The 15,276-nt window shown below is 35.8% G+C and overlaps 1 protein-coding gene across 1 annotated transcript in view; it reads left to right on the plus strand.

Moving 5' to 3' along the window:
* LOC149546141 (Pseudouridine synthase family protein) overlaps positions 1–15,276 on the plus strand; it is a 229,558-nt gene that overhangs the window by 54,776 nt on the left and 159,506 nt on the right. Inside the window, exons 5-6 of the mRNA XM_089791026.1 lie at positions 14,754–14,826; positions 15,073–15,129. Coding sequence (XP_089647152.1) covers positions 14,754–14,826; positions 15,073–15,129 — 130 coding nt within the window. The remainder of the gene's footprint in view (positions 1–14,753; positions 14,827–15,072; positions 15,130–15,276) is intronic.

The raw sequence follows: 15,276 nt of genomic DNA on the forward strand, positions 1-15,276 counted from the left end.
AAAATAATTTCAGAATTTATTGCATTGTAATTGAAATATAGTTCAATGGCTTTATATATATTGTAATTCTGTGGTTATATTCTGAAAGTATCAAATCTGAAATTACCATATTCTGAATATTGTTACTGTTACACGCCAAGTGTTTGACAAAATTCCTAAGTTCAGTTTGAGGGTTTCTGTGGCCTTTTTAGTGAGGGTCATTACACCTTGATCATTTTACTTTGGATTATTAAAATTATGATTGTGCTATAAATATATACAATGTATAAACATTAATGCATGAAGACACAAAGTAGACACGAAGTATACACATTAATGCTAGAAGACACGAAGCAAGCACGAAGTAGACATATGAATGCATGAAAACACAAAGCATACACGATGAAGACAAATGATGCATGAAGGCACAAAGCATACACGATGAAGACAGATCATACATTCCTTGTTGATTTTTTATAATTTAATTTTCACAATGAAGTAGAGTAAAGGGAAGGATTTAAAATATACTTCCCCAATATGCCTTTTGATCATGGATCCTGTAAACATAAATAATTATTATCAAATAATATCTCCAAAGAAAGATGAGTGTTGTGATGATTCCTTCCCTCCTTATTACGATCATCATAAGATGGAAGACTTACAGTGCTAAAGGGCACGTGAAACAGACTACAAGCGGTTCCCTGGAGGATATCCATCATGTGCCCGAAATTACTCCGCCTCTCCCTCCACAAACTCCCTACCTTAAGATATCTTAATATGGATGAGAAGATGAGTGTTAACTTAATGAACATAATCTTTTGGAAGATTTCTTCTTAAAGTACACTGACAACTTTCTCTCTTTTTATTACGATCATCTTGAGATGGCAGATTTACGGTGCAGAGGGTGCATGAAACAGGCTACAAGCGGTTCCTTGGAGGATATCCGTCATGTGCCCAAAATTTCTCTGCCTCTCCCTCCACCAACTCCCTATCTTAAGAGACCATAATGTGGACGGGAAAATGAGTGTTAATCTAATGAACATAATTATTTGGCACAGGAATCTTTCTCTCTCCTTATCATCTTGAGATGGTAGATTTACAGTGCAAAGGGTGCGTGAAATAGGCTACAAGCGGTTCTTTCGAGGATATCCATCATGTGCTCGAAATTACTCTGCCTTTCCCTCCACCAACTCCCTATCTTAAGAGATCATAGTGTGGACGGGAAATAGACCCCTATGTACTATCTAATCACATGGCTTTCCCTTCTATCACAATTGGTTAAATTCTTTCTTTCTTGGAATATACACTGCTCTATGGACATGTATTTACTCTTTTGTAATGTCAGGTGTTAAACCAATAGTCACTAAACTATGATAGGTCACTGCACCTCATTTCATATATTTCTATGGTGTTTAATACTTCATTTGAGTGGTGGAACAACATTTGTCATGGCTCATGCCACACCTTTTTTGTTTCTCAAACCTATTTGATTTCCCCTAGTCTAGCAGTCTGTTGATATTATTCTCTTTTCTCCATTGTCTATTGTTATTAGAATACTAGAATGGTCTTGTTTATGTAAAATCACTGCACACTCTATCCAAGTACCCTTTTAAATCTTAGTGGTACCTAGTTTACAGTATTGTACTCCATACGATCTACAAAAATTTCATGGTGGTGGTACTACCATCATCTTTCTATAACATAACATTTAACTCTGCATTTAATTTTTCTGTATTTTATTCCATTTTTTTTTCTCGCATTCATGGCTTTCTAAAGTGTTGGATGACACATTTGAGTGTTTTTTGATATACGTGGATTTCTTATGAATTCTTCCTTTCCTCATGGCATTATATCTTGGTTTTATGTGTCTAACATATGTACAAAGAATGGTGCCAATGTAATATATTAGATACTTCAAATCCCCATGCTCGATATCTGAATTGCATGAGATTAATGTGCCACCTTGGCATGATTAGGGTATCAACCATTAACATAAGCGTACTCATATTATGAATCTCAACATGCACTCAATACTTTATTCACAGTCAATACCACAGGTAGTTTTGTCACCCACTGACATAGAAATAAAATGTTTCTTTCCTTACTCGCATCTAGTGCTTGGGCTACATATCACAAGTGCTTGTGGTGTCCAAACTTCCCTTTTTAGCCCTCGTATAGACTTAGTGTTTGTGATCAATGCAAATGCGAGTTTTGGATTCTAAATTTTTGGTCAGTAACATCGGCTTCTTTGAGAGGGGGGGTGAGGCACTCCGATTGCTATGCAAAGGGCTCTCCAAGTTGCTTCTTTGATTCACACAATTTTGGGAATGGGTCGGCAATGTTTGTCATCCCAATGTGTCATCGTGGTGACATGAAAGGTGATCATAAGGCAAAATCTATTTCTAGCACTTGGGTATGTTTCGAAATGCACCAATCTTGACTTTTCCTGCAGATACAGTTCTTGTTGGGTCTATAATTACTTCCAAGAAAGGCTCCTAAAACTACTGACTTAGCATTTGACTTGACACATCAATACTAGATAGCCAGCAACGATAACTAGGATGTGAATGATACCAATCAACAATATTTTCCATTCGTCCGCCATGTTTCATAGTCTAGGCATACTCCACCAATTATTTCAGATATGACCTTCAGGAACAAATATATAATAGCTATTCAAAAGAATAGTATTAGATTTCTCTGGATATTACTCCAGGTCACACCATTTACATGACATGCAAGATCATGTGCAAGGATAAACCATGAGCTGCTTATTACTCTTCCTTAATTATCTTACACAGTCTGAAAAGTTGTAGTGGCAGTAAACTGATGTACCCCAATGTTGATTAGTAAAGCGTGTTACTATACTTTGCTCAATTTCAATTCCTTCTAAAACTATCTGAGGTTGATAATTGTTATGACACATCCAGTGCTGTTGTCATTGTTATTTCATTTCGTCTTATAATTCTTGTTCAATTCTTCCATTGACATGCCTTCTATCTCCATGCAACTCTTGGCACTTTTCTATGTGTCTAATTGATTGGGAATCTTTGTATAATGATCCACATCATCTTTGTATTTTGCTTCAATCTGTGATTATGAAAGACTTTGTCTTTCCTTATTACCCTGATCTATGTACTGGTTGCTTATTACTCGACTATGTTCCTTTTCGACTGTAATCACTGTGATTGGCTGACTCCAGGCTTTTGACTCAATCGAAGAGATATGTTAATTTCATGAGCCCATAAAGACAAGAACTTGTGTTATTAAAATTATCAATGTATTATTTGAATACCTATGAATTTGTCTTTACCGCCACCAGTTGTATTGGCTTGAAAATTTCTAATGCATTTCCATCAAATCCATTATCAGTGTATACTATAACCATGAAAGGCAATGAGATCACACAACTATCATCTTCGAGAAGACACTTCTGCCATACAACTTTATCCACAGGGATAGATACATTTGTTGATTAATAACTTGATGAAGCATTTCGATTGTCTCATTCTATGACAATGTCTCACCAAGATCACTGTAGTGTTGGTACATTTGATGTTTGGATGGGGTCTGTGTCGTCAAGCCAATAACTTCTCCAATATTTTCAATCAGACAATCACCCGTCTTGTATTTCTACGATATTATTTTTATGGTGTGATATTGTTTTCATATTGTACAGGATGGCAAGATCATGCTCTGATACCATTTGTAATGAACCCTTTTGGAGGTCATTCATTTTTTTTCGACTTTTTACTTTAATTGTATCCTTTCTTATATTTATGTCAATTCTAACTGTTTTTCTTTCCATACGCATGTTTCATCCAACACACCTTGTAATTTCATTTATATCCTTTTGAATACCTTTTCATGAGAGGATGTATCGGTTAGGATGTCTCTTCCTATTTAATCAACGATTAACAAATCACACCTTTTGATTGACTATTGTTAGTTGTAAATTACTATAGGCATATGGACCACTTGGTCACTCAGCCTTCCCATAATTGCTGACGTGAATATATATGTGATATGGGACTTCGTTTGCTGACATGTCTTTGCTTCTCCGTCCTGACATTCATTTGTCCTCATCCTATTTTATCAACTCCTTAAGTTGTTGAATGCTTTGTGATGACTCTTCCTTCACTTTTAATATTATCATTTTAAACACAGATTTTGTGTAAAGTTTCCTGCAAATTCTAATTGATCAGTTCTGATATAATGCCTTTACCCTTACTGAAGATGGTCTTTATCAATACCAGATGGTCTATTGAATGTTCTTGCTATGATGTATAGTTCTGTAATATAATATATATTTCTGCTATATATCGTATGAGGCTGTAGATGCTAAAGGAGCAGACTGGTGTTTCAATGTGTGTCCTTTATCCAAATTTACACCCTACGTAAATATAATAACCATGGGGCATCGTGGGTTCCTCTTGATGATGTAATCTTGCTAACATCTACTGTATCCTCTGCAGCTGTTGATTGCGCCCGTTGATCACCTCATAGGTGGCATACCCCTCATTGGCTAGTTATGCCTCTTCTCCTTTCTCGGTGTTGATGCATGATAGATTGGCTATGGAGTTTCTATATTTATATGACCATGCACGTATTATCCTGCTACAATCACTGGTGATTATCTTTCCAATTACTTTATTTGCTAATGATTTTAATGTCCCAATACTTCCAAAGTGTTCGTAGATTATGGTTTATACCGGTATCCTTTTGATGCGAATGTGATTCTTCCATATCTATCTATCATTATGGTTGTGATACGATTACTGGTTTGGAGATGTATTAGACCAGGCTTACTCTCCCACTGTTTAATATTCTGCTATATATGTTGGCTCTTTGTGCTTTGGTGAATGGAAAGGCTTCTTATGGGTTACTTTGTCACTAATGTCCCCCGTCATCTATGGATGTTATGCCAATTTATATCTTGTTCCTAGATTGAGAAGAGTCATTGTGCCTCTTGAAAACTAATTGGTTTACTAACATCACTAGATTGTAATTACATATAATATTTGAATTTATTTATAATATACTACCAATTAATTATAATGATAATATAATTATTATATTTTGATACTTAATATAATTATATATAATATTTAGGTTATATTTTCAATCACTCTTAATTAAAGTATAGTTCAGGTTATAAAAAATAAATGGTAACATTATATTTTCTTATATTATACTAATTAATATTTATATCTTTCAAAATATAATAATTTGGGTAATAATATTCTTTAAGATATTATTATTAGTTATTTAACATTATCAATATAATTATAATTTTATTTATTTATAATAATATCACAAAATATTTATATTATAATATATATTGATTTAATAATATATCAACTATATTATTTATAATACTTTATTAATATAGTACGTTGCTATATTATATTAGATTATTATTATCATAACACGATATGATATTATTATATAATTAGAATGTAATATTACTTTATAAAATATTATTATTTTTAATATCATTATTAATATTACCTTATATAAACATTTATTTATTATTTAATTTATTTAACTTATTAATATTATAATTATAATATAATATTTTACATTACAATTATGCTATAATCTTATATATTGTTTTATTTTTATATTGTCAAATATATCACTATTATATAATAGATTATAGTATTATTATTCTTAATTATTATCATTATATAATATGTTATTTGAATATTCATATATCTTTTTAATTTGGGCTCATTATACCCCATGTGTCCTCCTGTTGGACCTTCATGTGCTTCCTTCGACACCTTTGAACTTTCCTCTTCTAGAACACACCGTCTTAAAATCTGGTTGGGTCCCATCTTATACAACCACCCATTGATCAATTGAAACGTCCGACTCCTTACCACCAATTTCCTTCTTTCATTCGGCGCATTTCCCTAGGAAATTGTCCCGTCAAAAGATATTCCCCGATATGTGTGTACTAGAATGGCAGTACGACAATCTAAAATAGCTGTGTCAGGAAAATCATCGTTGACCCCCTTCGGCGGCTCTCCTAATTTTATCCTTTATAAGTGTTCTGCCCTTACATGACTCTTTCCTAGCCGTACCACAACTTGAATGTATACTTCTATAATAGTCATAGCCATCTGCTTATCCTTCTCTGGATGATCGGTTTGTTTACAAGATATAACAGTGCTTGATGATCTACATAAAATACAAATGGCGTCGCCAGTAGATAATGTCTAAATTTTTGTATTATGTACACCATTTCGAGTGCCTCTCGCTCTGTCGTATTGTAATTTTTCTCTGCCTTAGATAATAGTCTACTTGCAAAGTATACTGGATGATTCAGTCCGTGGTTACGTGTTTGGGCCAATGTTGCTCCAATCGTGTAGTTCGACGCATCAACATGGACATGAAACTCCTTATCCTAGTCCGGATAAGCCAAGATAGGTGCTGTAGCTAATCTTGTTTTTAGTCCTTCGAAAGCTTCATTTTGCACCGCTTCCCATTTGTACAGTTCTCCTTTATAGGTTAGCTTGTCTAATGGATAGAATATTTTTGCAAAGTTCTTGATGAATCTCTAGTAGTACCCAATGTGTCCGAGGAATGACTTTACCTCTGATACATCTGTCGACAGTGGCATATCCAAGATTACCCGGATTTTGTTGGGATCCGTTTTTAATCCTGCTTTACATACTATATGTCCTAATAGCTTCCTCTGTGACACCATGAATTTGCATTTCTTCGGATTCAGTGCTAGTCTCGCCCGTCTACATCTTTCCATGCATTCTCTGAGTGTAGTTATATGCTTGTCTTCCAAGCTGAAGATTGACCAATCATCGACAAATGCCTTAAAGTTCCCGACTGACATCTTATCGAAGATGTGCAAGATAATTCTCTGGAATGTTGCCGGAGCATTGCACAATCTGAACGACATTCTATTATAGGCATATACTCCATCTTCCATTATGAACGCTGTTTTCAGCCTATCTTCTTTGGCGATGGATATTTGGTTGTCTCTGGATATTTGGTTGTATCCAGAGAATCCATCCATAAATGAATAGATTTCGTGCCCTGTGACTTCTTTTAGAATATTATCGGTGAATGGTATCGGGAATGGATCCTTGATTGTAATTGTATTCAGGCATCGAAAATCCACACATTCTTATCTGAGTGGTGTCCTTCTTCAGAGATATCACAATCAGTGATACCCACTCACTCGTTTGCACCCTAAAAATAATTCCCGCTTCCGGCATTCGGTTGATCTTATTTGTGACCCGTGTGACATAATTTTTGTTCATCTCGTACAACTGCTTCAGTACGGGTACTACTTCTATTAGTGGTATCCAGTGGATGCATAACTTTGGTTGGGCTCCTTTCAAATCCTTATACATCTATGCAAACACGTCCTTATACTCCATAAATATTTTGAACATTGTTGCCTTCAGGACTGGATTCCAGTCATCTACCACAAATATATTTTTTGGATTGGCTTCATCTCCTAAGTTCATTGTTTTTCTTGTAGGCTCTTCGTACTTAATTAATTGGTTTGTGTGCAAGTGTTTCATCAATCTGTGCTTCTCCCTCCTTCACTTCTCTATACTCCTTTGGAAATTCATTCTCTTCTTTTCCATCTTCGACCCCTAACATGTTACAGCTTGGAAAGAGCTCGTAGTCCTCCATCTGCTAATGGAGTAAGCCATTCAACGAGTCCAGGGCATCAACGTTAGACCCTGCTTCTAATCTCAATATCCCTTCATCAAGTTCCATTCTTTTCTCCCCTCGTCCTCCCCTCCGCTTTCACCTTCGGAATCCAACGACACTGCCTCCTCACCTACCATCTGGGTGTGTAAATCGATTATAAATCTTCGGCCTCTACCTTCCATGGACAGGGTATTCCGTTTCCAATCATGTTTCACCTTCGCCTGTACTAGCCAACCTTGTCCAAGGATGGCGTCATACCCTTCTCTTTTTAATGGGATGACCACGAAATCTAATAAGAATGGCTGCGTCCTGATGGTTATAGGCTGCGTCATCAGGGTCCCTAAAGGCTTGATTCTATGCTGATCGGCAGTGAGTAGTTGAAATGTAGGTGGCCACAGCGTAGGTTGTCCCAACTTTTTCCATATATCCTTTGGTAGTACATTTACTCCTGACCCTCCGTTTACTATTGTGTCCGTGAGTATGGTTCCCAGGATACCCAACTCTACTATTGCAGGAAGTCTTCTCGTTGTGAGTGCCAGTAGCATTGGGTCTGCTGCAATCGCTTCCCTGCCATCCTTTCCTATCTCTTTTGTTTCTTTTGGGAGTGTTGTCATGTTTAGTATCGCCATTCATAACTGAGGCATTGTAAGGTCATTCAGTTTCATAGGGACTTCCATTTGCATTACCTGCCTTATAATATTTTGTTTTGCCAGGTTCCTCTTCGAGATGCTGACAGTGTCTTTTGTTTGTAATTTTTCGACTCGATTTGTTTTTCCAATTCTGTTCATGCTTGTTGCAACCTTTTCTTTTCTTCCTCTACATCTGGGTACATTACCTTTTTTGCTTGCTTGCGAGTGATGGCTAGTGTCTTCTCCTCGCATGTTTCAATGCTTAACAAGTTCACCCCTTACTTAGGGCATTTCAAATCCTCGTGGTCTTCCTAACCACACCATCTACATAACAACTATGGCATTTCCTTCATGGTATAGTTTTTGGCGAAGAGCCCCCATAGGTTGCACGCATGACATTGTATTATTGACCGTCCACTCGAGTCGTATTGTATCCGATTTCGGCCCCTATTATTGTTATTATTATTATTGTTACCACCTCGTCCGTGCCGGTTATTGTTATGGTATCCTCCTAAGCTTGCATCATTTTTCGTGTTTGTTCTTGCTCCTGAGGTGGACAGTTCCTGCATCAGTAACACTTGTTGCTGGCCCTACGTCTTTATATTAAATGGGCATTCCTTTGTGGAATGTCTCGCAATTTGGCAGATCTCGCAAAATTGTTTCTTTGGGTAGGAGTCCTTTGTGTGTCCCTCCTTACGTACACCACAATTCCCGTTTCACGGAGTCAGGATTCTTTTCCAGATTTTTGAACTCCTTCATCGTTCGTAACATATCCTTTTGCAATCCTCGAACCTTCTTATTGGACTCTTCGTCGCTGTTGCTGCTTTCAGAAGATGAATCGTTTGAGTCCGACGATTTGTGTTTCTTCTTTTTGCTCATTTTTTGCTCTCTCTCGAGATCCATCGTTTGATTATGTGCATTTGTGTACGACGTTGGAGGTACAATTTTCATCCTTTTCTTCAGTGCTGGCCGTAGCTCTTCAACAAACCATGTTTTCTTTAATCCGTTCGCTGGTTGGCTCTCCATTTTCCCGACCAGCTCCTTAAGCCTTCTTGCATATACCTGGATTGTTTCATTCTTCCCCTATTTTGTATTGTATATTTTCGCTACTATTTTGTTATCATCCCTCAATAGTCAGAACTCTGCTATGAATTCCTTCCTGACTTTTGTCCATGGAGTTAATTTCTACGGATCGGCATCCGAAAACCAATCAATCGCTACACCCTGTAGGGTTGCCGAAAACTATCGGACCCAATCATCTTGTTCCATTACACCGTTTGCGGTCTAGATTGTTTCACATGTCTTACTGTGTTTGATTGGATCGACCGTCCCATCACTATTGAACTTCAACAATTTTTCCTTTGGTCCTACCATTGCTACTTTCTTTTGATTCTGTGGTACTTGCTATGTACTTGCGTTGTTTTGAGCACCCATGTTGTTCTGCACAACCGCATTGCTTCAAATAACCGTGTTACTCGGTGTGAAAACATCTTCCTCAAGTGAAATTGTTTGATTCTCTACTTGTACCTGTTCGTTGGGTGTATTAGGAATGAAGAGTTCACTCCATGCTTGTGCTCCTTTGGCACTTCGAGTCATGTGAGTTACTTCCCTTCCGTTTGGATTCTCTACCCTCGGCATATACAAGTTAAGGAACTCCTCCTTTGTCTCTTCCACCAAATTCAATCACTGTCAAGTTTCTTCGAGCAATTCCTCAACACTCCTCGGTCTGCTAGGTGAATGCACTCCCTCCATCTGTGCTCCTTCACCCCTTTGGTGTCCGTTGGTAAGCTTTTGAAGCTTCTGTCTGTGCTCCGCCTGTTGTGCTAAAATTAATACTTACTATGTTGTGTGCATTTCATCCTTATCTTTTATCTTATTCCTATCTTTATTAAGCAGATTCGGCATTAATTTTCATAACGCTTCCTTTATAGCAGGTTCAATTGGCAATGGCGCCAAATGTTTACCATACAGGGAAAAAGGATACTTATCGCATTTAGTAGATTTAGATGTAACACAGGACAAATACTTTATTCATATACGCAATATGTACTCCAAGTACAATGCTTACAATGATAATGATTATGATCCTCCAATAGTCCCTATGGACGATGTACATATACTTTCGCGAAGGGGTGACTCAATCATCACATGCCCTTTCGGATACAATTCCACCCGTTTGCTACAATATAGAATTTACTGACAACAGGCATAACTATTATAAACAAAATATTGAATCTTTCAGGTCGGCTCAAGAGGAAAACATCACCTAGACATGTATATATTGGAGAAAGAGTTTCCTTTTTCATTTTTTCGTTTCATTCTTTGAAAATACAATTCAATTTCCTGATCTTCAGAAGCAAGCTTATATTTAAGAAGAAGATTCAATTATTCTTTGTTGCTAAGAATTTCACACCATCTATAGTGCTGGACTATTTTGTTATATTATGCCTTTCTAGACCTTATTCTGAAGTGCTTATTCTGCACTTCTATATCTGATTTATAAGTGACTATTTTGCAACTGGGCTTTTCCCTCGATTACAAGGGTTTTCACAGGTTAAATTTCTGTGTCTTCTGTTCTCTATTGTGATTTTCTGTCTTGTGTGTATTTCTGATATAAAATTTAACACAAGGCACAGCCAGATCAGAATCACCTCCAAGTACTAGATGGCATAAAGGTTAACCACACATTTCCACTGCCATATAAAAACCTAACAATGCTTTCCGGTTCCAAGCCTTCTTCTGATATAATGAGTAATAAATGAAGCTACAAGTTATACATACAAAAAGGAAAATTAAATTTCCAATATTAGTGGAATTCTAATGTTACTGTTTATCGTACAGGGTAAAAGACTACTTATTGCATGTAGTACAGTAAGATATAACATAGAATAGATATTTATTCATATACGCAATATGCACTCCAAGTACAACGCTTACAATGATAATGATTATGCTGATGCCTCAATAGTCCCTTCCGGACATGGTGCATATACTTTCCCAAAGGGGTGACTCAACCGTCACACGCCCTTTCGGATACAGTTCTACCTGTTGGCTACAATATAGAATTTATGGACAACAGTTACTTCATACAAAGATAAGCAATAATATAGACTTTGTAGATGATGTGGAATGGGTCCTTTATTTACATGACATCTAAAATTTTCAATATTGTTTCTGTGGTTTAGCTGTTGACTGCAAAACTTTGTAGTCATCATTTCATGCTTCCTGTCCGTGTCTTTCACAGCAGTCTTCCATCTTGATATAAATTCTGTTTTCAAGAATAATCCATATATGCATCAGTATTTCTTATAATCCTTTATTGGGTCCAATATTCTGCTTTTTGGCAGATCAGATCTACAAGCATTCCAATGTGAAGGTTTGTCATGAGCCCTAACTGGACGTATGAACACTATTTTATGTCATGTATAATGAGTTTGAAAATATAATAATATAATAAACAACTAAATATATTATAGACTAGATAGTACATCGACCAATCGATATAGATCACTAATCTAATATAGTCCATATTCCTAGTCAATCTATAATGTATTGATCTAGTAGTAATGAATATTTTTATTAATTAATGTTAACCCAAATGTATTTACAATCAATGTACGTTAGTAATCAATATATCATCAATTAAATAACTGGGTAATATTAAATATTCAATAGCTGAATAATAAAACTAATTATCTAAATATACCAACCACCAGTAGGATTAAAGGATCTCAAAATCACAAATAAAGCACGTAGTGTGGGACCAAAAACACGTCAGCTGAAGGGTCATATCAAATGACATTTAACACGGGTTGCATCAGCCTATTAATAGGTTGGGGATCAAGTCAAACAAGAGCATGGAGCAATAAGGACTAAATGAGAAGGAATTAAAAATGATGCAGATTACCATATATGCAAACAAGTAAAATTGAAATCACTGGTGGCACTGAAATCAGGGCCAAGTCTGACAAAGTACATGACAGTGCCATCTATGCAACAAATTATTCGCACCTTAGTAAAAAACATATTGCTAACAAACAATACTATGTTAGCATATATGTTGTTTACTAATGTGCGAATAAGTTGCTGCTTAGACAGTGCTGTACATGACATGTGGGAAAATAAATAACAATAAAAACACATTGGTCAAAGGAAGGATGTAATGGAGCAAAAAAGAGCATAAAAGGTGGCCAATACAATGGCAAACAAAATATAAGAATCTAACTTGTCTTGTAGAGTATCTCTACGTGGATACCTTTGAGTAGGTGTTAAAATGTAAATTGCATCATATCTAATATAAGTGAATAAAAATAGGAGGACAGTCATCGAAGAATTATACGCCAATCACATCGATGGTTTTATCATTCAATAACCATCGAAAGCAAAAGGCATTCAAATTGGAAAACGCAACGAACGGGCACAAAGATAAGTTCTGACATAAATGCCGAGTTGGAGAGCATTTTATTGATAGACTGCATATATTAAAGAGGTGGTTTTTGCAAGCATTATGTATGTGAAGCCCGCCAACTCCTTGGAGTACAGGACATAAATACGAGGGTCCCACCACCAATGAAAAAGGCTATGTTCCCCCGAGTTTCTGGTACCGGGAAGGCAGGGGACGGCAAGGTGGGTTTCTGGGACGACAAATTTTTTTGGCGATTGTGGAGACGGGGACGGGGGGGGGGGACGGCATACGGGGACGACTACATATATATGGAAATTTTAAAATACACATTGAAATTTGCAAATATACATGTCATTCATATGAAACTAAGCACAAAGCATGTCATTTAAATATTATAGAACCATACCATACAACATTTGAATGCCATCTAGGAAATAATTCCGATTTCAGTACTCAATTGTCAAAATGCATATGAATATCAGTGAACAATATCATAATGATAAACATGATAAATTTGAAAATCTAAATCTAAATATGCCTAAAGCTATACCTCAAAAGGCTAGAGGGCTGCCATAAAGTAATAAGTATCAATGTATCATAATCATGTTCATGTTCAACATAAAAATCATAACATAAAATTCAACATAAAAATTATAACATAGAAAAATGAAACAGACTGCTGCTCCTATTTTGCCTCTACCGCATTTGGAGGGGTGGGGCCCACCTCGGTGATCTAGTAAGGAGTCTTAAAATTATTTTTTAATATTCACTTTTTACTTTTTTTGCATAAAGTTTTTTAAAAGAAAAAAAATAAAAAATAAAAAATAAATTTAAAAAAAATTAGAAAAAAAAAGAAAAAAACATTTGGGGACAGTTGGCCGTACCCGGTACGGTTGGGGGATGTCTAGTGTCCCCTTTCCGTACCTTTTTTTCCTAGTCGTCCCCAAGTTTCGGGGACATCCCTTGGTAATTTGCCTTTTTTGGGGACGGATGGGGGACGTCCCATACCCATCCCCCCATCCCCGGGACGTCCCCATTTCCGAAACTCCTATTTTTAGGCTGGGTACGCGTCCCCGGGGAATGCAGGAAAAATGTATGATAATTTGTATATTAGTAATGTAAAATATGTTGAAGTGTAAAATCTAATGTTAGTATACGATATAATTAGAAATGAGAATGGGAATAAATATATGTAAGGTGGGGACATACAATTATGGTTTTACAACTCTTAGTTAATAAAATATAGTTGGTTTAATAATTAATAATTATCGAGTTTGTTGTTACAAAATACAATTATAAAAAATTCATCCTAACGATATAGTGATAATATGATTACCATCTAATGTGATTATAGTTTGTTCTTTCGTAAGGAGTTTAATACAATAACAAAGACTATTAGTAAATGATGAATAAGTCTATAAGAACCATTGTATTGGACCTTGGTTATATAGTGGATAGGGAGTGTGCATAGGGGGAGGAGTATATTGCTCATGTTGGGGCAAGAGAACCCCACATAGATCGTGTCCAAACTCGACCAGCTGTAAATCTATTATCCATTACTTGATCTGATATATGGGAAATATGGACATTAACCAGAATTTACTAATAGGATTTAGTGATGATAATTACAACTTAGTTTAAAAATGATTAATTATACCTAGTTTCAACTTCTACAGAATCTTATATTCTTTCTATGATCATTCTAAGCCAACCTAGTGTCAGGGATCGTTACAAGGTTGCAATAATTACTGTATAAGTTCAAAGAGTTTGATGTTATTGGACGTGGATGGACACCTAACCACTCTTTTGACAAGAAATTACATCAATATTGGTTTCTATATAAGTTTAGACAAAATGTTTATTTTACTGATGTTCATACTTGATACATGCTGCTGGTGTTGGTCTAATATCGACCTTCATATTTTCATCGAAATTTCCAGTCTGAGATTTATCTGTATATGCACATGGTTTTTGCTGCATTCAATATTTTACTTTCTTCCTTGATTTAAGAAGGATATTCTGATTAATTTCTGTGTAATTGATTTATTCAGATTTCATCTTTGTAAGGAGAATAAGGACACTCAAGAGGCTTTGATGGTGATTGGGAAGATGCTTGGTGTGCAGGTTTGCATTTTGTGTTAGTGTGTACATTCTTACTGCAATCAATTTGTGTTATTTGTCAAGCATTTTACTGGGTGTTTTATTGCATTTATCCTACAACATATGAAAACATCCGGAATTACCTAGTTATCTCCAGGCTTTTTCTTTTACATGATAGAAAAATATTTTATAGACAATCGTAGGAAATCAAAGTCTTATTATTTCCCTTATATATTTGTTTGCTAATGTCTGTCTCTTATTTGTTAATAGATCAGGTCATTTGGATTTGCTGGCACAAAAGATAAGCGAGCAGTTACAACACAAAGGGTAGATGCTAAATAAATTATTTCTGTTTGTTTTTACATGTTTGGTATCTGGTAATTATTTAACATAGGGGAATGGTTATGCTTTACATTGTTTTTAATAAGGTATATTAAAGAGTGATCTTTTTCCCATATCTAATGTATGCAAACT

This window comes from Cupressus sempervirens, chromosome 7 (genome assembly GCF_028749045.1).
Source record: "Cupressus sempervirens isolate cs-2001-9-10 chromosome 7, ASM2874904v1, whole genome shotgun sequence".
Taxonomy (NCBI): domain Eukaryota; kingdom Viridiplantae; phylum Streptophyta; class Pinopsida; order Cupressales; family Cupressaceae; genus Cupressus; species Cupressus sempervirens.